General features: G+C 22.4%; 2 protein-coding genes across 2 annotated transcripts in view; one reads left to right on the forward strand and one right to left on the reverse strand.

Annotated features, from left to right (window-relative positions):
- On the forward strand, nucleotides 1-15,494 carry LOC127288276 (tectonin beta-propeller repeat-containing protein). The gene is made up of 25 exons (XM_051315633.1): nucleotides 1-337; nucleotides 842-1,134; nucleotides 1,498-1,680; nucleotides 2,138-2,290; nucleotides 2,680-2,772; nucleotides 2,921-3,101; nucleotides 3,305-3,525; nucleotides 3,775-3,978; nucleotides 4,406-4,590; nucleotides 4,727-4,859; nucleotides 5,022-5,248; nucleotides 5,656-5,787; nucleotides 6,059-6,215; nucleotides 6,363-6,525; nucleotides 6,944-7,047; nucleotides 7,259-7,401; nucleotides 7,606-7,954; nucleotides 8,290-8,440; nucleotides 8,591-8,790; nucleotides 9,389-9,598; nucleotides 10,053-10,154; nucleotides 10,413-10,548; nucleotides 10,746-10,937; nucleotides 11,238-11,395; nucleotides 12,213-15,494. Exons 2-25 carry the CDS (start codon nucleotides 910-912, stop codon nucleotides 12,261-12,263), a joined length of 4,053 nt encoding a protein of 1,350 aa, XP_051171590.1. The 5' UTR covers nucleotides 1-337; nucleotides 842-909; the 3' UTR covers nucleotides 12,264-15,494.
- The window catches only part of LOC127288277 (high affinity cationic amino acid transporter 1-like), a 12,793-nt gene continuing 2,980 nt past the window's right edge, over nucleotides 15,435-25,247 (reverse strand). Inside the window, exons 2-12 of the mRNA XM_051315635.1 lie at nucleotides 23,549-23,662; nucleotides 20,535-20,806; nucleotides 19,525-19,653; nucleotides 18,890-19,150; nucleotides 18,299-18,582; nucleotides 17,864-18,101; nucleotides 17,392-17,494; nucleotides 17,034-17,182; nucleotides 16,724-16,890; nucleotides 16,528-16,636; nucleotides 15,435-16,401 (exon numbers count right to left, since the gene is read on the reverse strand). Coding sequence (XP_051171592.1) covers nucleotides 16,280-16,401; nucleotides 16,528-16,636; nucleotides 16,724-16,890; nucleotides 17,034-17,182; nucleotides 17,392-17,494; nucleotides 17,864-18,101; nucleotides 18,299-18,582; nucleotides 18,890-19,150; nucleotides 19,525-19,653; nucleotides 20,535-20,766 — 1,794 coding nt within the window. The 5' untranslated portion in view covers nucleotides 20,767-20,806; nucleotides 23,549-23,662 and the 3' untranslated portion in view covers nucleotides 15,435-16,279. The remainder of the gene's footprint in view (nucleotides 16,402-16,527; nucleotides 16,637-16,723; nucleotides 16,891-17,033; nucleotides 17,183-17,391; nucleotides 17,495-17,863; nucleotides 18,102-18,298; nucleotides 18,583-18,889; nucleotides 19,151-19,524; nucleotides 19,654-20,534; nucleotides 20,807-23,548; nucleotides 23,663-25,247) is intronic.

Raw genomic sequence — 25,247 nt, forward strand, 5'->3', positions numbered from 1 at the left:
ATACATACAATAGGAAAAATTATATTCTGCTGATATGAGAGAGATAAAGACTGCAATCTTCATCACTCTACAATATTGAATGTCAATTTTTTTTTTTTTTTTTATTTTTGTCTGCACTTGAATCATATATAATGCAGATATAAAATTTAGTTAATTACTTCTGATTTCATAATATTCTGGAAATGCGTCTAATTATTTGTCGTTAAAAATACATAATAGTACAATTTTATTTCTCATTTTTTTTTTGCAAAATTTCGTTTTTAAATCTAATGAAGAGAATATGAGATGAAGTGAAATTCAAATGTTTTATTTTAAACTCTACTAACATTTTTATCAGGTAATTCCTTTAAAATTGAATAATAACCGCTTCGATGATAAAACAAAAAAATTAGGTTATGTTTCACGAAACAAAAAAATTATTTTGGATCACTTTTTTAATATTATTAATTGTGTTCGACTGCAGTACCTTTTATTGCGTTCTTTGAATAATTATAATTTTCAAAAGATTTTCTTTTAAATTCCCGAATTTGATAAAAAAAAGATAATTAAGATATAAGAACAAAAGAAAGTATAAATAATAAAATTCTTGAAATTTTTTTAATTTACAATAATAAATTTAATATTTATTAAAGTTCTAAACGTCTAAATGAATTAAAAAAAAATTGTGATTATTACTTTTTTTAACTTCAAATATTACTTTCTGTACTCAAAAAATAAATTAATAATTTATTAAATTAAATTGTAATTTTTTTATTTTTCATTGCTGTAGTAGTTTAAAAAAAAAAAAATATTTCGTTCATTTGAATATTCAGAATTTTAAGGTACATATTTTTCTTTTTAGCCTGAAGGTGTAAAATTTTGGTTGATTTTAATTAATAATTTGAAGAAAACAAAAAAAAAAAAAAAAAAATGCCGAACACATACTTGTATGCAATTAATAATGAAGGACGAGTTTTTGGTTTATCGACAAGTGGAAATATGTGGAGAGAATTTATGTATTTGGGCTTGGAATTTAAACAATTATCGGCGGTGCCACATTTTATGTGGGCTATTGGCGGTGATCGACAAGTTTACGTTCACGTTCATGGTTTAGATTTTCCCATAAGAATCAAAGAGGAAACTTACGAAAATGAGGTTCATTTATTGCAAATATTAATTTTTTTTTTTTTAAATATTCGAAAGAGAAAAAATTTTTTAAATTACTCAAGGGAGAAAAAAAGAACAAAGATAATCAAATTTTCATTCTATGAACAAAAAATATTAAATAGTAAATTAAGAAATGTTTATTCTTTTTTTGATATTTTATAAAATTTCATTATTGAATTATTAATATTTAACTGTGAAAAAATTTAATTTTTAATTTTTCGTTTTCTAATTAGAATTTATTTTATGATTTTGTTTAATTTTTATTGTTTGGAAATCAGTTTTTTGTTTTTTTTTTTTTTTTTTGAAGAAAAAAAATAGTATTTCTTTATAAAATTCGTTAATTCTTTTTAGCGTTGGCTGCCTTTGGAGGGATTCAGTTGCCGATTATTACCAACTGATAGGTTCAATTTTTCAAATCATGATGGAACTGTCGATCGTAGTCGTGATAAAGTTAAATTGCCATCAATGGCTTGGCAATGGGAAGGAGATTGGCAAATTGAAACAACTTTGGAGGGACAGCCTCTTGATCATGATGTAATTAAAAATTCACATTTTTGCAAAAAAAAAAAAAAATCCCTTTCTTAAATTTCAATTGATCCGAATTTCAATTTGTTTAAATTTCCATTGATTTAAATTTCAATTTATCCAAAATTCAATTTACCCAAAATTCTCAACTATTATTGCTTCAAACTTCGATGAAAAATTTCAATTAATCAAATTTTAAATACAAGATGCAAATTAGTTATTTTACACGTTAATTTGTCTTAACTATCGGTTTTTTTATCACCTTTTTCATTATTTAAAAAACAATTTTAATTAGGTTTAATGTTAAAAACAAATTAAATTAAAAAAACATTAGAAAAAAAAATCTACATTGATTTTTTTGGAAACTTTGATATTTCCTGATTAAATATTTACATACTTTTTAATTGTTCATGTGAAACTTAACAATTGTTAACTGTTTTTTTCTCTATTTTTTTTTTTAATAAAGGGTTGGACGTATGCCATTGACTTTCCGGCGAAATATTTTCCAAAGAAAAATTGGAAATCTTGCGTGAGAAGACGAAAATGGGTTCGTTATCGAAGATACAGTGCAATGAATTCTTGGTGTGCTATTGCACCTCTTCATAAAGATCCGACGAAGGTGATTATGAATTTTTGTCAAAAAAACAGGTTAATCACAAGTCAAGGAGAAAAGAACGGAAAATTAAATAATCTAAATCTAAAAGAATTCAGAAATTTTTTAAAACAAAATAATGCGTAAAGTTTGAAACGAATAGATCGATCTCTATGTAAAGATTAAAAATTCTAAAAGTAATTGGAATTTTTCTTTTTTGAAAAAATTTTCATTTAACCATAACTTTGAAAATTGTCATTTTTAAATCGTTTTTCTTGGTAGAAAATGTATTAGCTTAAAAAAATGAATCTATTGATGATGTATTTTTAATAGAATATTTATAAAATTAATTGCAATTTTTTGTTTTCGAAAAAATAATTTAATAAAAATAAACTATTTTTATTAAATTTGTCCAGGAGCCATTCATTGATGTAGCTATTGGAGGTAATCAAATTCCTGGAGGAAATTCAGGAGAATTGGTCGTTTGGGCAGTAACTGCACACGGAAGGGTGATAGAAATTATTTTATTAAAAAATAAATTTTTTAAATTTAACAAAAGAAATAAATAATAGAATTGTTTTTTTTTATAAATGTTTGGAATTTGCCTTTGATTTCATGTAACATTTAAAGAAATTTTTTTAAATTTTCATTCATCAGGTAATGTTTCGAGTTGGTGTTAGTACAACATCACCTGAAGGTTTACGTTGGAGTGCAATTAAATTGCCAGCTGGTTATGAAGTATCACAAATGAGTGTTGGACCATCGGGTTTAGTTTGGGCAGTATTACAAAGTGGAAAATCAATTGTTCGAACGGGAATAACACGCGAAAATCCAATGGGTAAGTTTTCCTAATATTAAAAAAAAAAAAAAAAAAAAAATCATTAAAAATAATAAATAATACTCTCAAGAAAATTTAATTTCGCGAAAGATTTTTTTCACGAAAAAGATTAAAAATTTAATATTACAATGTTTATTTAACATTTTTTTCTTTTTTTAATTTTAGAAAGAAAAGTCATATTTTGAAATGATATTTATTTGCAGGAGACGATTGGACGGAAGTGGAAGCACCGGAAAAAGAACGTTTGATTCAAGTTAGTGTTGGTTTGGATTCAGTTTGGGGAGTGACTCACAATGGAAATGTTTGGTTTCGAAAAGGAATTAAAGGCGAAATGAGTGGAATATGCGAACAATTAGCCACTGGAACTGGATGGGTCGAAATGGCTAGTAGAATGGCTTTAATTTCAGTTGCTCCAAACGATCAGGTGAGAGTTTTTTTTTTCATTTAGTAAAATTGCTATTAAATTAAAAATAGAAATAGCAAACAAATAAAGTAAAAATTATCATTTAATAATGAAAATTGCTTGCAATATTGTATTATTAATTAATATTCCTTAAAATTAACTTAAGTGATTACGTGAGAAATGTCATTTGATTAAATTTCTCGAAATAAGAAAATAGGGATTTATCAATTTTTGAAAACTTCTCAATTATTATCGTATTTTGTTTTAAAGGTTTGGGCGATTGGAATGGACGATCGATGTCTATATTATCGAAGTGGAATTACACGCTCGGAATTAACTGGCAAAAAATGGAAAATAATTAACGTACCTCTTCAATTGAGCCGAGCTAGTAGTAATGCAAGTTTAACTTCGAGCAATAGACACAGTGTATGCGGAACTCCACAGCAACAGAGACATCAAAGTTTTGGCTCTCTGGTCAGTAAAAATCAATTTTTTATTTTATATATTATTATCGATATTTAAATTAGAAAACGTAATTTATAGAATTTCTATTAACTGGGGAAATAGAAAATTTTTTTTCTCTAAATGGAAATTTGATTAATAATAAAAGTTTTTAAACTACAATTTTTGATTTTAAATTAATTAAAAATAGTCTATTTAAAACTTGTACTTATAGCGAATTTCTATTCAACAAAATTTTTATTTATCATAATTTTATACTTAACTAATTTTTTTTTTTTATAATAAATTCAGTTGTTCATTGAATTTTTCTTAAAAGAATTTCATATCAGAGAGAAACTTTTATTTAATCGAATTTTCATTGAACAAAAGTTAATAAATAAGAAAGGTAATTTTATGAAATTTTTTTTGAATTTTGAAAGATAAAAATTTGATCTTACAGCAAAATCGTCCACTAAGCACAAGTGATTCGTCTTCAGTTATTCGCGATTGGGAAGAACAATCACGATCAGCTCCAAATGCGTCGTCTGTGAGAATTTGGCATAAATCGAAAAATGGCACGCCAACGAGTTTAGAATTAAAACAATCATCATTTCAAGAAATGTATCGAAAAGAAGAAAGTAGACGGTATGTAAATAATTTCAATGATTTTTATAAAATTTCAAAAATTCCCTTCTCTTAATCATTTTATTTATAAATTTCGACTAAAGTCTTAATTGGCTGAATAATTTAAGAACAAACAAATATTGTTTTTTAATCGTAGATCCGGCAATTCATTAGACACTGCCGATGTAACAGAAGCAAGTGTAGCGAATATTACAATTTCCAATGAATCTTTAGCTAAAAGTGGCGAATCGATTGTCGTTTCTGGAAAAGGAATGAGTAGTACTGTCAAGGTTCGTTAATTGATAAGAATTTATAATTTTATTTTAATTATTTTTTTATATTTTTTTTGTTTGATTTAGTGATTATTCATACAATTTCTTTTTAATTTAAATATATATTAATTTTAATATTTGCAATCAAAAACGTTGAAAATAAAAAAAGAAATATTTTAGATAAATCCCGCTGCTTGGAGTCCTGTTCATTCGGTTGGTTCAATGGTTGGTGTTGAGGCACATCCAGAAACCGATGGAAGTGTTTTTGATCCAGATTTTACTGGCGATTCGGGAATTTTTGGCGAGGATGAAAGTACCGCTGGAATGTATTGGGCCGAGTGCGATGTTCTTTGGTATAAAGTTGAGGCTGGTGCTTGTTTCGTTGATCTTAGCAATCCTCCAAAATGGTAATTAATCATATATTTAATTAATTTTTCACTATAAATATTGATGTAATTGATTTTGGAATTTTAATAGCTTTATAATAATAATAATAGTAAAATTGCTTAAATAAATCAAACGTTAGGTATTTAAATATTCTTTCAACTAGTTATAATAGTTTTGATGAAATATATAAAGATTTTTAAACAAATTTTTTAAAAAGTCGTGTTTTCAAAATTTTATATTTCCAAAAGTTAAATAATTTGGATAAAATGTCAATTGAATATTCGGTAATAAGTTAAAAGATGTTTTTTTTTGTTTTTTAATTTAAATCATTGCACCCCTGCTAAATTATTGTATTTATTTGTGGAAATAAATAATATTTTTTAAAATTCGTGTTTGAAAAATGAAAGATAATTTTCCTTTTTAAAAGGATCGCAGATGGAAATGGTACAGCCCAAGGTGAGACAGCGGAACCATGGAGAATTTATATATTAAAGGAATTGAAAGAGCGATTAAAAACTGTTGAATTCGATTGTACGCAATTTGAAAAGGCCGTTGAAAAGTAAGATTATTATATTTTTATTAATTCTTTATATGGAAAAAAAACAAACAAATTTACTTTCAACTATTCGCATATTTTCAGGTGAATAAAAAATAATTTTTATTTATTTCTTTTACACTGCATAACATTTTTCCATCAATTTAATTATTATTTAATAACATATTATTATTAATAATATTAAGTAATTATTAAATAATATTTAACGTGAGAAAATCATTCTATTTTCATTAAATTATTTTGATAAATAAATAGTAATTAATTTTTTTTCTAGATCTTCATGGGTGAAAAATGGAGAAGCAAAATACAAATTGAAAAATGGAGCATCCTTTGAAGATTGTGTGATTGAATTAGAATGGATCAGTAGTGACAGCGGATCTTTGGATTCTGGAACTTTAACTGTATTAAATCCTGATGGCGCAACGACTGTGGTAAAGTGTTTTAAAAATTATACATAACTAAAACTATTTTTTTTAAATTAGGATAAAAATTTTTCAAATTATTTAAAATTTATATTCTTTTAAAATAAAAAACAAAATCAAAATGTATTGTTATTTATTTTTTTGTTTATATTTCAGGTTCAATTTCCAATTTCCGAGATAGTATCTGTAGCTGGCTGTAGTGAACCGGGAAATCCACGAATTGCTCTTCATACACCGCGTTTAAAATGTTCAAAAGTTTTGAGATTACAATTTGCTAGTGACACTGAAATGGAAGATTGGATGTCGCATCTTACTTCAGGTAATTTGAAAAATTAATAATAATTAATAAAATTAAAAATTATAAAAATGAATATATTTGACGAAACATTTTATTACATTTTTTTGAAAATTATTTTACTTACTTTTTTACTATTTAATTTTTTTTTATAAAATTATATTATCTTTATTAAATTTGTCAATTATATCGTTAGTAATTGATAATAATTTATTATTAGTTATTACATACGTTCTAGGTACTAAATATTATAATTAAATTTTATAAATTATTAGTTCTATTTTTTCAACTATTTTTATCTTCTTTTTCTATATCATAAATATTGAAAATAAAATATTTTTTAAAATATGTTGAATATTTCAAACCATTAAAAATTTTTTTTTTTATTTCAAATTGTTGCTTTAATTTTGACATATTTTTTTTTTCAATTTTTGATTTCCAGTTTCTTGTCAAATGAATAATGTTTATGGAAAACCTGGTCCTAATTCTATATGGGCATCAACCGCCTTAGGAGATGTTTTCGTTTATGATCCTGCGATAGCGGAGGTAAAAAAAATTTTTCATTAATTTTTACTTTAATTTTTAATATCTGATCATAAAATCAAAATTCATATTTAAATTAAATTTCCTTCAAACTATTTTATCGTGAGTTACAAATTAAAGTCCAAAAAAAAAAAAATGAATTCATAATTTTCCTCTCTTTTTTTATTGAATAACAAAGTTAATTTATTAAATGTTTAAACAAAAAATGTTTCAGGGCAATCAACAAGAAGATGGATTATTTGTTCAGGAATTGGACGCAGCGGGAAAAAGTCTTCCATACGAAAGCATTCTTCAAAATGGTTTTGGTCCTGGTAGTAGTTTAGAAATTTCCGTCTGCGTTCATGACGATGCCGATCGGTAATAATTAATATTTTTTTAATTAAAAGCAATTTTAAGAATATTAAACAAGAGGACATTTTTTTCTATTATCGCTCTTTTTATTTCTTACTATTTTTAATTATTTTAGTTATAAAAAAAATGGTTAATTAAAATTAATAAAAAATAATTTAATTGATTAATTAGTTAATTTTTTTAAAAATTAATATCATAACTTTTTTTCAGATTGTCATTTAATCTCGTTTGCTATTCGGCAATGAATTCAAAGCAAAAAAATTCATCGGAAACAAATGATCTTGCATTCCATTTTAATCCACGTTTACGTGAATCAATTATTGTGAGAAACACATATCAAAATGGACAATGGGGCGATGAGGAACGTGAAGGAGACAGTCTTTTGAAATCGGGTTGTGATTTTAGTTTGAAAATTATTTGCGAACAGCGTGGCTATAAAGTGTTGATTGACAATGAACAATTTACATTTTACAATCATAGAATACCACCGCAAAATATAACACATTTGAGATTGAAAGGTCTTATGACTTTATACAGTGTCGTTTACAAATCAACTGCCGTAAGTAAAAAAAAAAAATTTATTTTCTTTATTATTTTTCAAATCCATTATTCTAATTTTTTCACTAATTTAATTATTAAACAATAAATAAATTAATTCTAGATAAGAATCAATAATTTTTTTAAACTGCTAAGAATTATTCTGTTTTTTTGAAATATAATGGTCTGACCCTAAATAATAATCTATTAAAATAACTATCTATTATAATATTTAATAATTGAATAAATACAAAAATGATAAAATCGAGAAAGTGGAATAATTAGTCTGAAGAAAATAAAAATACAAATCTAATTAAAATTCATTTTTGAAATAAATTTTTTCTTTTTTGTTTGCAGATGATTATTGAGCCAATAACAATGTTTTGGCGTCAAATTGGAGGACATTTGAAAAAAGTTGAAACTTGTCAATCGGGAATCACTTGGGGTATTGGTTACGATAATACTGGCTGGGCTTACACTGGAGGTTGGGGAGGAAATTTTTTGAAAAGTAAATTTTTCATTCTTATTATACAAGTTTTTAATTTTATAAAAATTATTTAGAGAGTAAAAAAAAATAAAATACATAATTTACTTATCGTTACATTTGAAAAACGGTAAATGATTTTTTTATTGTACATTAATTATTGTCTCTTTATAGGTTTAGGTACAGGTAATAATGGAATAAATTCAATGGTGGACACGCATAATTATTATGTTTACGAAAATCAAAGATGGAATCCCGTAACTGGTTACACTTCCCATGGTTTGCCAACTGATCGTTATATGTGGAGTGACGTTACTGGAAGACATAAACGTACTCGTGAGCACACAAAATTGTTGTCAATGCATTGGCAATGGGTGAGAAATAAAAATTTATATTTTTTAATACATTAAAATTAAATTAGAAGTTAAATTCAAATATATTAAATTAGAATAATTTTATTATAATTTTATTCAAAAGTTGTTGATGAATTTTAGATAATTCTCCCACATTGTATCTGGAAATGTTTCATTGAAATCAATTCATTTATTTAAGAAAAAACACAAATTTGTTTGTAGCGGTTCACTGAATTGGCTCAAATTTTTTTTTTATGGTTTCTACCTCTAAAAATACTAAACCAACCAAAATTTTAAGCCTCTATTTTGTAAAGAACTCTCACAATCGACAATTTAGTTAGAAAAATACCTTTTTTTGGAATGGAGAGAAAATTTTATTATTTTCAAAAGTTTTAATTAATTTCTTTGATTATTTACTGATTTTAATCAAATAAAGTTTTAAATAAATAAATAAATTATTGTAGAAACTTTTTTGGAAAAGTCTTTATTGGGACAAGTGTGCGCGACAATCATTTTAATTTTTATTATTATTATTATTATTATTATTATTATTATTATTATTATTATTATTATTATTATTATTATTATTATAAAATGTAAAATACATTTTTTTTGAAAGGTTTCCGATTGGATAATTGATTTTCATACGCCTGGAGGAGTTGATCGTGATGGATGGCAATATGCAACTGATTTTCCATCTCAATATCATGGGAAAAAGCAATTTACAGATTTAGTGAGAAGACGAAGATGGTTTAGAAGATGTCAATTGTCAACAAGTGGTCCTTGGCAGGAATTGGGAAATACCAAATTGCTCGACGTTTCCTTACAGGTAAATTATTTTGATTTATTATTCATTGTCAAGGCAAAACCATTTTATTTAATACTATATATTTTTTACAAAAAAATTTCATTTCTATTTGAACTGATTTCTTTTTGACTTTTTAAAAAAAATTTCTATACTTAATCGATTTTTTATGGCAGATTTTAGTTTGTTTGAATTTGAAATTTTTTTTTAAATTAAACAAATGATTCTTTGGTTTATTGAATTTTTAAATAAAAAGAATTTTCAATATTGTCAAATTTTTTTTATTTATGTAACAGAATTTCTATTTACATTGTTCAATTTTTAAATGGGAGAATTTTTTTTTCTTTTTTAATTTTTAAAACATTAAAATTTCTTTTGAACTACATTTGAAATTCAGTTTTTAAAATTTTTTTTAAATTAGGTTAAAGTTATTAGTTTTTTTTTTTGTAATTTTAACATTTTTTTCCCAAAATTTCAGACAATGGAGGATTCTGAATGTGAATCTCTAATTCATGTTTGGGCTGTGGCAACAAATGGCGAAGCATTATTTCGACATGGAGTTTCAGAATCCTGTCCAATGGTAAATTTTAATATTATTTTAGAATTATTTAAAAAAAATTTTTTTAAATTCTTTTATTTTACATTTTATTTTTAATTATATGTGTAGTTATTAATTAATTTTATTTAATTTTAAAAAATTGATTTATTTTACATTTTATTTTTAATTATAGATAGTTACCAATTAATTGTATTTAATTTCAAAAAATGTTTATAGGAGAAAAAAGAAATAATTTGATGATTTATTAGTTAAATTTTTTCAATTATTTTAATTTTTCAGGGCGTTTCGTGGGAACACATTCCAAGTGATCAAGCATTAATCGGCATTTCGTGTGGACCAAATGGACAAGTTTGGGCAGTCGCGAAAAATGGATCCTGTTATTGGAGGTTTGGCATCAATAACACCAAGCCCACTGGTACATTTAAACACTTTAAAAATAATAAATTTATTTAATTATTATTATTATTAGTTTTTATTTCTTTTTGTTTTCTAATGTAATATTGTCTAGTTTAAAATACTTAATTAATTACTTAATGAAGCATGTAATATTATTTAATTTTTTTTTTTAAATTCCTAAATAACGAAAATTTAATTTATTTCTAAAAATTTTAGGTGACGCATGGCAAAATGTTGAACCACCTGCTGGCGCGCATATTAAACAAATTTCTGTTGGATTCAATGTCGTTTGGGCTTTAGACACCAATGGAAAATTGTCCGTTCGTCGTGAAATTCAAGCTAAAGTTTTCCCCGAAGGCACATATTGGCAAACATTGCCATCAATGCCTAATGATCCAATTCATATTGGTAAGAAAAATAAATAAAAATTTATTAAGTTTTATTATTCTCTCATTAAAAAAAAAGACTTGATTTCAAAAAATAAAAATAATTTTAAATATTTTTTCTGACAATAAAATTTGTTTCATTTAATTTCTATGTGAATTTTATTTTTAAATAATAAATTTTTATTTCTTTATTCATTTATAATTTTTTTGATATTTGCATAAAAGAATTTCTAGATTTTATTTTTAGACAATACAATTTTTATTTGTTTATTTATTTTTCGGTATTTACATGTAAAAACAAAAAAAAAAATTAATTTTCTAGATCTTTCGGTTGTGACTGCAAAGCAAGGATTTCGTCATATTTCCATTTCAAAGGAATCAGGACAAGTGTGGGCTATTTCAGGAGCAGGAATTGTTTGCCGAAGAATTGGAATTACCGATGAAAATCCAGCTGGAAATGGATGGTCAACTGGCATTGGGGTAAGTTATATATTCACAATTATAACTAAAAATAATTTTTTTTTTTAATTGTAACTTTATTGAAAAAAAAAAAAATTTCTACTATTTTTATGAAGAATACAATATTTTTTTATATCGTATATATGTTTTTTGTTAAAAAAGAAAATTTTTAAATAACTTTATAAATTTTTGTTTGTAATTTTATATTTTATATATCGAATTTTTGAGAAAAATAAGAATTTTTCTACATAATTATGGGTCTATGCATTATATTTCATCTAAAGTCGTTTTTGACTATTTTTAGAAAAATCTTATTATTTCTAATTGATATCCGTATAAATTTATTTTTGACAATTATTTAGAATTTTTTTTTATTTATTTATTTATCTTGAAATTATTAAAAATATTCTAATTAACGAATAATTAAATCAAATCAGCAAAAGTTTGAATTGAAAATTTCAAAAATAATTATAATTTTAGTGGCATTTTTAGAAATTTGATATTTTTCCAGTACTTTTTATAAAATTCCCAGACCCGTGTCAACCCTGAATTATTAATGAAGAAATTGACATTATCTATTATTTATTACTAAATTTTTACAACTAGTATCAGATTAAACTTCTTCCCGTGTAACTCATCATTAAAATTCAAATTTCAAGGTAAATAAACAAAATTTTTATTAAATAATTGTCAAAAATTAATTGTACCAATATCAAAAATTATTATTGGAAATTATAAGATTTTTCTTAAAATAGACCACAATTACTTCATGGTGAATATATAATGGACTTGTAATTAAAAAAAAGAAAAATAATAATATTATTAAAAATTTGTTTAGGCAAACTGGCAACACATAAGCGTTGGAGGACTCTCTCATAAATTGAAATAAATACCTTCCCTCTCAATCTTTTATCGCTTTTATGTGTCAAATTAGTCTCAGTTAAAATTTGTTTAAAAATGAAAAACGTTGTAAACCGAATGTAAATAATACTTTCAAGAAACTCAAAAAGACAGTACTATATATAATATAAGAAAATTGATTCGAAAATTATTGTATTACAATATTCGTTTACGAGAATTCGTAATCTAGTCAATTTTTTGTTTTTACCTTTTATTTTTTTTTATTTCTACTTCTATGTTTTTTTTTAGTTTCACTTTGTTATCAATTAATTACTGTAATTTTAAATGTTTTATTTACATATCAGTTTTTTTTTTATTTTTTTTTTTTAATCTCCGGCCTAAAGTAATTTTTTTCTTGAGTAAATTTTTGTTTAATATAATTTTTTATATAATATATATATTATATTTTTCTAATTAACAAAGACTGTTTAATTTTTGTGATCACTTGAAAAATGACATTTTAGTATTTTTCTTTTTACAACTATATACATTTTTTTTTACCGAATATAGATTATATATATTACAGCAGAGAGTAATTGAGAGTAAGCACGTAATGCAAATCGCGCTTTTCTATTAAAGTCTGCCCCCTCGCGGTCAAAATATCGAAGCTTAGGTGGTTAGCTATATATATTCCTTAAATCGGTGAGGCTACACACATACGCATAATGTAATGGCTAAGCCGAATGACGTTCGGAATTGATCGGGCGGGCTCGTGTATCTTTGCGTGAATTAGAGAAACTAACTGAAAACGAACCGTGCGGGCCTCATCCAATGTTTTGACTTTTTTTCAGATAAAGTATATGAGCCGGTTTTTGAAACAATTCACTAATCGACAATATTTTTAAGGTTAAATTTAGAAATTTTAATTTAAATTAGTAATTAAAATACAATTTTAATTTATTATTTAAATTTCATTTTAAATTTTTATAAAATTTAGAATTCTAAATGTTCTCTCTTCGAATGCATAGTTGAATAAGTACGAAATTCGTTTTCAATAAATCTTATCATAATTATTTTAAATTTTTAATTAAAATATGTTTTTCTTAAACGTATGGGTGATTTCACGTGAGATTTCAGTCGACCCTTTAAATTCAGCCAAATATAATTTTTTCGTGTTCTGTAGTGAAAAAAAGATACTTTCTTTATGCAAATTTTCGAGTTATTTTTCAAAATTTCAGTTTTGTAAATGTAGACAAAAAACTGGATTTTTTCAATTTTTGCCAAGAGAAGAAAAGTTCCAGTTTATCTTTTACTTTTCAATAATGTTAACGAAATTATATTTTCATTTTTTATTAAAAAATAAAAAAATTTTATAAACAAATTAAGTTTTTTTAAATTGGAATATGATTTTTAAAAAGAAATTTTAAACATACCTAAAAATACTAAGAAATACTGGAAATAACTAAGATTATAGGTTTAAATAAACATTTAAACACTGCGCGCAGCATTGTGCACATTTCTGAAAAGTAAAAAAAATTGTTAAATTATTGTTAAAAAATTTTCTTTCATTTTTCATAGTGAAATAAAATTACAGGTTTCAAAAAAAAATTTTTTAAATAATTTTTAACAATTTATCAATTTTTTTTACTATTCAAAAATGTGCACAATGCTGCAAGTGGTGTTTTTTTTTAAATACATAAAAATATAAAACTTATTGGCTGACTAAATTTTTTCACTAAATCTTCTTCTTATTACCAGGTATGTTTTAAAAAAATCACATACAAATTAAAAAAAAATTAATTTGTTTATAAAAAATTGTTACTTTTTTAATAAAAAATGAAAAACAAATTTTTTTGATAACACTATTGAAAAGTAAAAAAAACTGACATAATTTTTATAAATATTATCTTTATTTATTTAATTTAGTTAAACATAAATAATAATGTGAAACTAAACACCATAGAATATTCTATACAAATTAATAATGTATTAAATTGTGGGTAATTTTAATAGGTATTGACAACAATGTTTACAATTTAAATTTTAAGAATATTCTCATTTTATTTAAAATTAAATCATTTTTTACTTGGACAAGCCCAAAGAAAAAATAATTAATTAATTTACAAAAACAATTTTTCTGATTTAAAAACCTATAAAATATTTTTTAAAATTGATTATTTTATTTATTTATTTTAAGTTAAAACATTTAATCTCTTGACAAAATGTTTTTAAATTTAATATTTTAAAAAATGTAAGCTACTTATAATGTGTAAGCATTTACAAATCGAAAATTTAAAAGTATAATATAAAAAAAATTATATTTTTTTATAAACTATTAAATAGACATAAAAAATTGATTCAATTTTAAATAAAATGAGAACATTCTTAAGAATTAAATTATAAACATTGTTGTCAGTATTAGGTAAAATTTTTAAATTCTAAAATTTTATTATAATATTACAAAAAATATTTTTCAAAAATTTTAACGGCAAAATAATAAAAAGAATTTAATTTTTCTTTTAATATGACTTTGACAAAAGCACATTATTTCACATTACTAATCTATGATTTAACTGAATTAAATAAATAAAGATAATATTGTAATATCGAAATTTTTTTTACTTATTATAAAATAATTATGATATAAGATTTATTGAAAACGAATTTCGTACTTATTCAACTATGCATTCGAAGAGAGAACATTTAGAATTCTAAATTTTATAAAAATTTAAAATGAAATTTAAATAATAAATTAAAATTGTATTTTAATTACTAATTTAAATTAAAATTTCTAAATTTAACCTTAAAAATATTGTCGATTAGTGAATTGTTTCAAAAACCGGCTCATATACTTTATCTGAAAAAAAGTCAAAACATTGGATGAGGCCCGCACGGTTCGTTTTCAGTTAGTTTCTCTAATTCACGCAAAGATACACGAGCCCGCCCGATCAATTCCGAACGTCATTCGGCTTAGCCATTACATTATGCGTATGTGTGTAGCCTCACCGATTTAAGGAATATATATAGCTAACCACCTAAGCTTCGATATTTTGACCGCGAGGGGGCAGACTTTAATAGAAAAGCGCGATTTGCATTACGTGCTTACTCTCAATTCCTCTCTGATTACAGTGAAATTATATAGAAAAATGTACTTTTAAAAATTTCAGTCTTATTCTAGATTATAAATTTAAACAATGTAATTTAAATAGTGTATACTTAATAATGAAATTAATTATTATTTATTGTAGCGTTCTTTTAATAATAAAGATTTTTAAATAATTTTTTCTATTTTTATCATAATAATTATAATAATATAATATTTATATATTATGTGTAAACATTTATTTTTTTATGTAAATGAGTTTTATGGATATTACTAATCGACGATTTCTTAATCTAATAATAATAATAATAGTATAAAATATCGACTTTTATATACGATCAACGTAAAATAATTTCATTTCCATTGAGTTGATATCGACGGACGTAGTTATCAATTTATGAAAATAAGTAAAAATAAAAATAAAATCGTATTTCTCTCACATTGTATAAAAATAAAAATTGTTGTAAAATTTTTTTATGCTTAGAAATTATTATTTTTCTTTTATTTAAGATCATTCATCTGTGGTTATTTTTCCTTTTTTTTAAATCATTTTTTTAAAAATTGGCAACAAATGAAAAATGTAATTTACTTATTTATTTATTCTATTATTCATTTATAATTTATTAAATTTAGATACAAATATTTTTATATAAAGTTTAAAAATAAAATTAAAGTAAAAAATTAATAAAATTGTTTTTTAAAATTTTGTTTGTCACTTTTTTTTACTATCGCAGATGAAGTATCTTAATAATAAAAAAAAAATTATTGTAAATTATGTCGACAAGAAGCATTTTTAGTTTCGGTTTTTTTTTTCCTCATATAAATAAATACATTACCGACTTGTCCAAAGATATTCAACGGTGGAAGACTAGATTCTCCGTTATGCGCTGTAACTTTTTTTTTTTTTTTTTTTTTGACTAATTTTTTTCAAGTCAAATTTTATTGTTACAGAGCTGTTTTTCTTAAAAATGTGTTATTTCCCGTATCACGTTACACGATTTTTCAGACAATCGTCGATTTTCCAATTTCTCCATTTTTCCTTGTTCACTATTTTTCACTCCGTAGAAAAAGTAAATGCACAAACCTGCAATAAAACAAATAATTTTTTCTTAGTATTTAAAAAAAAAAAAAAATTGTTATAAACTTCTGAGAAATATTTTTGAAATACATTCAATATTTATATTTGTTAAATAAATTTTCATCTTCTTACCAATAACGAGCCAAACTAGAAATCTTATCCAAGTATTGACATCTAATTGAATCATTAAATATAAATTAATAAATATACTGATACATGGAATTAAAGGGACCAATGGTACCTGAAAAATTGAAAGAAAATTAAATATTAAAAATTAATCAAGATTTTGAATATAATTGTTAAAGAAGAAAAAAAAAAGAAATTATACCTTAAATGGAAGATCATCTTTTTGAACTGGTTGTCTACTAATTGCGGCAATTGTAAGTATTATTATTAAAATAACTATAGCTAATATCACAGACATAGTCAAATTTCCTTGAATTATTTCATCGCCTTTATATTGAAATAAAATACCACCAATGAACACCATAATACCTGAAATAATGTTCAAATAATAAAAAAAAAAAAAAGGAAAAATATCGCAAAAATTTAAAAACCTTCTAAAGAAGGTTATTTTATTATTTATTAATTTTTGATTGTTTGCATTTTATTTTTTTTAAACAAATTTTAATACTTACAAAATAAAAGAACACCCCATTTTGCTACAGTAGTGGAAAATGTCGTTGGTTCCTTTACATTTTGAAAGTTAAAAATTTTCGAAAAAGAATGCATTAACGTTGGAACATGTGAATCCTCAATTTTTAAATTGTAGTCATCCTTTTGATACCTGAAACATTAATTATATTTTTATAATATTTAAAGTAGAAAATTTTTCTAATTTTAGAAATAAACATTTTTTTTTTCCTCGTAAGAACAATTATTTTAATAGATTTTAAAATATACTAAAAAAAGAAAGAGTCACGTTTTTTTTTCTTCATATTATTTATAAAAAAAAGACAACGAATTAAAATTTTTGAAATGCAATTTTTCAAATACCTTAAAATTAAAACTGATATTGCAACTATTGTGTAAGCGAGGAGAGTTCCAATTGACATCATGTCAACTAATTGTTGAAGATTAAAAACCAAAGTCATTAGACCTAGAAATAATTTATTTTATTTATTATTATTATTATTATCTATTCCATGTACAATTTTAGTAATTATTATTAATAATTAATTTTATCATTTTCAAATATTAAAACTTTTCATTTTAATTTAGATTTTTAAAATTATTTATTATTATTAATATTCCATACCTTCAGATGTTATGGTTCGAATATTTTTATTTATTTTTAACTATTAAAAAATAATTATAATTATTATAATTAAAAATAAATTAAAAATTCGAACCGTAACACACATGAATAATGGATTAAAATTTTTAATTTATAAATAAATTTTTGAAAAAAAAAAATTTCTAAAATATAAAAAGTAAAAAAAGAAATTGTACATAAAAAAAATCTCACCAGTTAGAAGACCAGAAATAATGGTACCAAAAATTGGGGTCATTGTTTTTGGATGAATTTTAGCGAGAAATTTAAAAATAACACCATCACTTCCCATTGCATATAGAACACGTGGAAGAGGAAACATTGCTCCAAGAAGACTTGTGAATAATGCAAAAACAGCTCCAATATTCACAACCCATTTAATTGTCGTCCAACCAACTTTTTCAAATACATAAGGAAATGGAGCATTTTCGTCCTTAAAAGAAACTTTTATTTTTAATTTATATTCAAACAAAATTAAAAACAATACAATTAAATTGTGAAAATACATAAAAACTTAAAGAATTTTATTTAATTAAAAAAAAACAATTTTCTTTTTTTCTAGAATTTATAGAATTATTATTAATATTTATTTATTTAATTGATTAAATGTTTTTTTAATTTCTCACTTACCTGATCATAATATGGCCACATCATTGTGAGAACAGCCGCAATACTAAAGTAAGCAGCAAATATTATGCAAAGTGAAAAAATAATAGCCAATGGTATATTTCGTTTTGGATTTTTTGCTTCTTCTCCAGTTGTTGCAATACCATCGAAACCGACAAATCCAAAAAAACATTTTGCCGCTCCCACCATAATTCCACTAACTCCAAATGGAATGAAACCACCGTTTCCCGAATTTTTAACATCCGGCGGTATATTTTCCTTCTCAATAAACCAATTCTTAATATCGGCTACAATAAACAATCAAAAAAAAAAAAAAAAAAGAAAGAAAAGTTTACATATTAATTTATTGTTTCATATTTTATTTATTTACTTTATAAATAATTTAATTGTTGAAAAAATAAGAAGAAATTGATGGATAAGGGAAATTAATAAGGGGAAATTTTAAAACTTAAAAATTGTACAATTAAGAAATAAATTTTATCTTATCTTATATAGAAAATTTGTCCTCTTTATGGAAAAGTAAAAAAAAAAATAATTTTCTTATTAGATAGAAAAACAAATTATTATTTTTTTTCTTTTTCTTTTTTGACTCACCTTTCATTGATCCAGCGACGACAATTATCAGAATAGTAATTACATTGATGGATGTGAAAATATTATTTAAAATAGAAGATTCACGAACGCCAATACTGAGGAGAATAGTCAGCAAAAGAACCATGGCAAAAGCAAAAAAATCCGGATAATCAGAGAGAAATGAAATATTTATTGGCATCCAATTTCGAAGATTAAGTGCCATTTTATTTCCAGTTAAAATATCTAAATAGCTGCTGAGTCCTCTTGCTATACTGGCAGTGCCTGCAAAAAAAAAAAAAAAAATTAATCAAACAAAAAATGTTTATTAATTATTTATAACAGTGTTGAATATTTTTTGTGAATCAACTTCCCGGATTTTCTTTATATCTATTTAAGGGATGACAATTTATTTTAAAATTAATCTAAATTATGAAAAATTGGAGAAAAAATTACAGTAACACGAATTTTTTTTTTTTAAATAGAATTTGGAATTCAGGAAAAAATAAAATTTGAATTTCTCCCAAAAATTTGTTACTATTTTATTTATTTTGTTTACAACAATTTTTTTTAAAGTTTTTTTTCTATTTTTAATTTTCTAAAAAATTGTATGGATTTTCAAAAAAAAAATGAACTTTTTGAAAAAGTTAAAAACTTACCTATCACATATTCTAAAATTAAATTCCAGCCAATGACAAAGGCTATGAATTCTCCGACTGTCACGTAACTATAAACATAAGCTGAACCAGCTTTTGGTACTCTGCACGCGAATTCCGAATAGCACATTGCTGAAAAAAGAAAAAATAGAAATTGAAAAGAAAGGCAGGGATCACAGTAGCTTTTCTCTTGAAAATAAATACCAAAAGCTAATTAATTAAATTTGTTAACCAACAATTGAGAAATTAATAATTTCAAATTTGGGTAAATTGAATTTTGGAAAAACTCAAAATTTACATCAATCATATTTGGATAAATTAAAAATTCAAGTAATTTGAAATTTACAAATCAATTAAAATTTGGAAAAATTAAAATTCGATTAATTTTAAATTTGAATCAATTAAAATTTTAATAAATTAAAATTTGGGTAATTTGAAATTTGAGTAATTTGAAAGTTAAATTAATTACAATTTGGAAAAATTAAAATTCGAATAATTTGAAACTTAAATCAATTGAAATTTGAATTATTAAATCAATCAAAAATTTGTATGAATTGAAATTTTGATAAATTAAAATTCGGCTATTTTGAAATTGAATTCGATTAAAAATATTCCTTTATACAATTTTTAATTCAATATTTACTTATTATTTATATTTATTTATTTAAATATTTATTTGAATTCAATAAACCAAATTTAAAATTTTGACACTGAAAAAAAAACATTTTTATTACTTTTTGCGAGAAAAAAAAAGGTGAAAAGTAATTTTTGTTTGCTTCCTAAAAAGTGATGCTTCTTGTTACATTGAATCATAAAAAATTTATAATAATGAAAAAAAATTTTATTTGGTAATAAAATCATAAATCAAAAGCTTAGGATTGACAATTAAAAATTAAATTTAATAATTGTGTCATTATGTACCTATCATAAAGAATTTAAAAGAATTAAAATTACCAAAAAATGAAAAGAAAAAAAAAAAAAAAAAATGGTTAATTATATTATTTAAAATATACCAGATAATGCAGATGCAATTGCAGCGATGAGAAATGATAAACAAACAGCTGGACCGGCATTTTCTTTTGCGACACTTCCAGCAAGAACATAAACCCCAAGACCTAATGTTGATCCAACACCTAATGCGGTAAGATCAAAGAGTCCCAAAACTCGAGCTAATTCCTCTTTTTTTTCTGTCGTCACTTGAATCGGTCTCCGTCTCGATAAAGCTTTCCAAAGTCTTGAACTCATTATCTTCTATTTTTAATTCTTAAAGTTCTATAATTATTACCTGAGAAAAAAAAAAGAAAAATTAAATGATTTACAATTTTTTTTTTTTTTATTACTTTTTACGATAATTAATTAGGAAAAATTACACAATAATCTTTCAAAAAAAAAGAATTATATTACAATTTTTTCTTTTTATGTTTGACGAGACGAATTTTATTTCTCATTATTTTTAAATTTAATTTATTTAATTAATACGTTAATAAATAAAAAATAGTTAATACTGATTAATTAGATATTAAATATATATATATATATATATATATATATATATATATATATATATATATATATTTAAATTTAATTAATTTAAATATATTTATATTTAATAAAATTAAATATGTAAACTAATGTGTATATTATATATAGAATCTATAAAATTTAATTTCTTTTCTGACGTCAGTTAATGACGTGTATTATCTATGACTTTAAAAACATTTGAAGAATTTTGAAAACAAATCACGATTACAATGGTTACATATCATAATCTTTTATCTCCTAAATTTCTTTACATTGTCCAATGAATCATAAGTGATTCTCAAAGTTAATAACTATCCAATATAAAACATGATTAGCATTTTCCTTTTTTTTTAAATTTAATTTCATATAAAATTTGTATATTCATTTATAATTTAATTTCAAATTAAAAATTTTAAATAAACAATAAAAATTATAAAAAAAATAATAAAAAAATTTTCAAATCGAAAGAAATATTCAAATTTTCTTTTCCTATGTAATTAAAAAATATATATTTAAAAAAAATATAAAAATAAATAGACAAATATTTTTATGAGGAAAAACTTAAGAATGAAAATTGAATTTTTTTTTTTACTATTGTTGAACTAAAAAATAGAATTTAATTCTTCTGTATAATAGTGAATATATTTCTTTAACTGTCAATTTAATGTTAGAAAAATAGAAAATACATTTAATGTTTTCTTAGAAAAAGAAACATAATTAATTGTGCAATAATGTAATTGATTTGCACCATTTTTCTATACGCGAGTCTCGAGTGTCTTTGAATTTTCTGTTTCAAGAGAAAAATACTAAATTTAGCAATAGTGAGAGGATAAAAAAATGACTTAAATTTTCAAGAAAAAAAAAAATTATATAATAAAAATTTAGTTTTTTCTCTCTAGTGAAATTTATTTTAAATAGTATTTTTATTATCTCAATAAAATTAAATTCTCATTAATTAATTAACTTCCTTGAAACTAATTTATTGTAAAAATAATAAGTTTTTTATAATTAATTATTTCCCCCGTGGTATATAATCGAAAGATTATAATCACGGTTAAAAAAAAGTTTTCTTTACTACTTATAAATGGTTATTTATAATGTTATGTAAGTAAATAAATATTTAAAAAATATATTTTTTTTCAAAAAATCACTAAAACATAAAAATATAACAAAATTTTTCAAATATATTTTTCATGAAACAAAAAATTAAAATTTATTTTAAAAAATAATAAACAATTTCTAAAAAGAAAAAATAAACAAAATTTTAAATTACAAAAAAAAAAAAATTTTATTTATTCAAAAAGGAAAAAAGTGTAGGAAAAATTTCTACAAAACTTGATTTTTTAAGGCAATTGCACTGCAAGGCTAAAATAAATATGTAAATATATATAAAATTTGAATACAATTTTTTGAATTATAATTTACAATTTATATTTTACATATTATATGTGTAAGCAAGAATGGCGTAAACTATATAAGCGCAAGGACGAATTTTCCGCAAGTCTGACATTTCAATAAAATAAAAACTTATGTATAAGAGAACAGAAATTATATAAACATAAATATATGAATATTATAGACATATATATCTACACGAATGTTATTCAATTTTTTTATTGCAATTCTTAATTTCTTTATAAATAAAATTTCCACGAATACATGTAACACTTGTCAAAATATAAAATTCTTCAATTTTATATATATACCTACAATAATCATTAAACATTCCTCCAATGTGTCTCATAATAATTTTCTTTGTCTTATAAGTTCAAAAATTTATAATTTATTTTCATTTTATGAATTATAATTAAATAATAAATATTAATTATTAATATTTTTATTAATATTATTATTTTGTTAAAAAAAATATATAATGTAGGTACGTAAAATTTTCTTTTCCTCTAAGAAATATTATTATTATTAACTTTCCAGACACAAATATAAATGTTTTCAGAAATCAGTTAATAAAAAAATAATTTATTAATATTTCATAATCAAAGCTCATAATGCAAATGAAGTTAAGAAAAACTAGAATCGAGGTCTTTGAACCAACTTAGAGAAAGGTAAAAGCAAATAATATTCCTCTTTTTCATATGAAAATGCAAATTCAAAATAAAAATATTATATATTTTGATCCTATTATATTGAGGTTCAAGATTTTTTCTCAATTTTTAATAATTTGCATTTTCTATTACTTTACCTTCACTATTTAATAAGAAAAAGTTAATTGTATTTTTTTTATTTTTATTCTCTTTTTATTTTTTAATACGCCTTGAAAAAATTTCGAAATAATTTTTTTTTTATCTTATATTTGTTTTTTTATTTATTTAGTATATTTTTTTTACTGTTTTTCAAAAATTAATTCTTGTATATTTAGTAAAAACTAAATATTGTATTTAATTGATTTCAAAAAAAAAAAAAAAAAATTTAGATCTATGAAGTTTATTCAAGCGGATCTCCCCACGTGATGTGCGGAGTTCGAAGCGGATAATAATTACTGAATTACCTTGTGCTGGGTGAATTTGTCCGGGATATCGAGGTTACTTGACCTCATTAATATGTGATTCTCGTCTAGTTTCAATGACACAAAAAAAGTTTCTCCGAGGGATGCGATTTGTACCTTAAACAAAAAAAAAAAAAACGTAAAAAATAAATTATTTAAAAAACAAATTTTTTTAATTAAAATTCTAAATTAATTTTTCATTTTTTTTTTTCTTATGAATTTCGTGAATTGAAAATTGGAAATAAAAAGAGAAATTTCAATTTTCTAAATAAGTATACAAAAATATTTTTTTAAAAAAATACTTTTTATAAAAAAAAAAAAAATGTTAAAAACGATTTCGTGACATTTACGATATTACAATTGCTGTATTAGAGTTCTTTTTTCCTTATTTTTTAAAATCGTGCAAAAATAATATATTCAATTTTTGGTTTTCAATAATTAAAATAAATTTATATGCGTTTTCCAACTTTTTCAAAAATTGGGAAAATATTTAATTCCAAATTTTTCGTAAGAAAATTTTGTCTAGATACAAATCTTGTATAATAATAATAAAAGACCAACTGAATTTACACACGAAGTACATAATTATTATAATAATAGATATTTAATAGAAATTTAACAACTATTTTAGTAATTTCAAAGATTCACTGTTCTTGATTATCGTTTTACATAATATATTAAATATACATATATATATATATTATACAAATTATATTATAATATATAACATAGTAATTTATAATAAATTAGAAGAAAATATATTAAAAAAAGCTTTCTTTACAAAAAAATGCAAAATTTAATAATTACAATAATATATTAATAAAATTATTGTTTTTAAAAATAAGAAATATTTTTTAAAATTATTTTGAAAAATAGAACACTCGAAAAATTAAAAAATAATAAATAAATATTCATAGAGGAAATATGTTCCTAATTGAAAATGTATAATAATAATAAGCAAAGGGGACATTAAACTAGGAAATGAAGAAATGACATTGGTTGTAAGAATTTTTTTCTAAGGCGATAAAGATTCATTTTACGAGTTTGTAATACAAATTCAGTGATTGTTATACGTCAAGGTGATCCAGCAAAGGCGAAAAAAAAAACAACTTGAGAATTTAAAATATGGACAAAATTTATATAAAATTATTAAAATTTAAATTGTCAAAATTCGTCTCTTGCTCTAAACGCACAAGGCTTCGACCTAATTTACTCATAGAAGGTGAAATTGTCAAAATCTCGTCTATATTTGCGATTCAAGGCTCATCGCGAAATTTAATTACGTCTATTATTATCATCATTATTATTATTCTTATTGTTGTTATTGTTGTCATTTTTATTTTGATATTTTATTATTTTTTATATATTATTATTATTTATTATTATTTATTATATAATAATAACAACAATAATAATAATGAAAATTATTATTTTTATTATTATTATTGTTATTATTTCTATAAAATTATTTTCATTGACTGATTTGTATTTCAATTTTCAATAGTAATGAGAATAATTCTATATGGGATTGATATAATGAAAAAAAATAATCATTATGAAAAAAATATAATTATTTTAGTTAATATTTTTATTTAAAAAGAAATAAATTATTGTCCCTTAAAGAAAAAAACTACCTTTTATTGCTACAAGCTGATGATAAATATTTAAGTATTTCAAAAAACGATAAATATTGACATTTATT

This window comes from Leptopilina boulardi, unplaced genomic scaffold, assembly GCF_019393585.1.
Source record: "Leptopilina boulardi isolate dan_hultmark-lab unplaced genomic scaffold, ZJU_Lbou_2.1 LbouV2_384, whole genome shotgun sequence".
In the NCBI taxonomy this organism is placed as follows: Eukaryota; Metazoa; Arthropoda; class Insecta; order Hymenoptera; family Figitidae; genus Leptopilina; species Leptopilina boulardi.

Coding starts and splice junctions, on each gene's coding strand:
- LOC127288276 (XM_051315633.1), top strand. CDS start 910: ATGCCGAACACATACTTGTATGCAATTAATAATGAAGGACGAGTTTTT. Junction 3,102..3,304: donor AACACGCGAAAATCCAATGG/GTAAGTTTTCCT, acceptor ATTTATTTGCAG/GAGACGATTGGACGGAAGTG. Junction 4,860..5,021: donor GAATGAGTAGTACTGTCAAG/GTTCGTTAATTG, acceptor GAAATATTTTAG/ATAAATCCCGCTGCTTGGAG.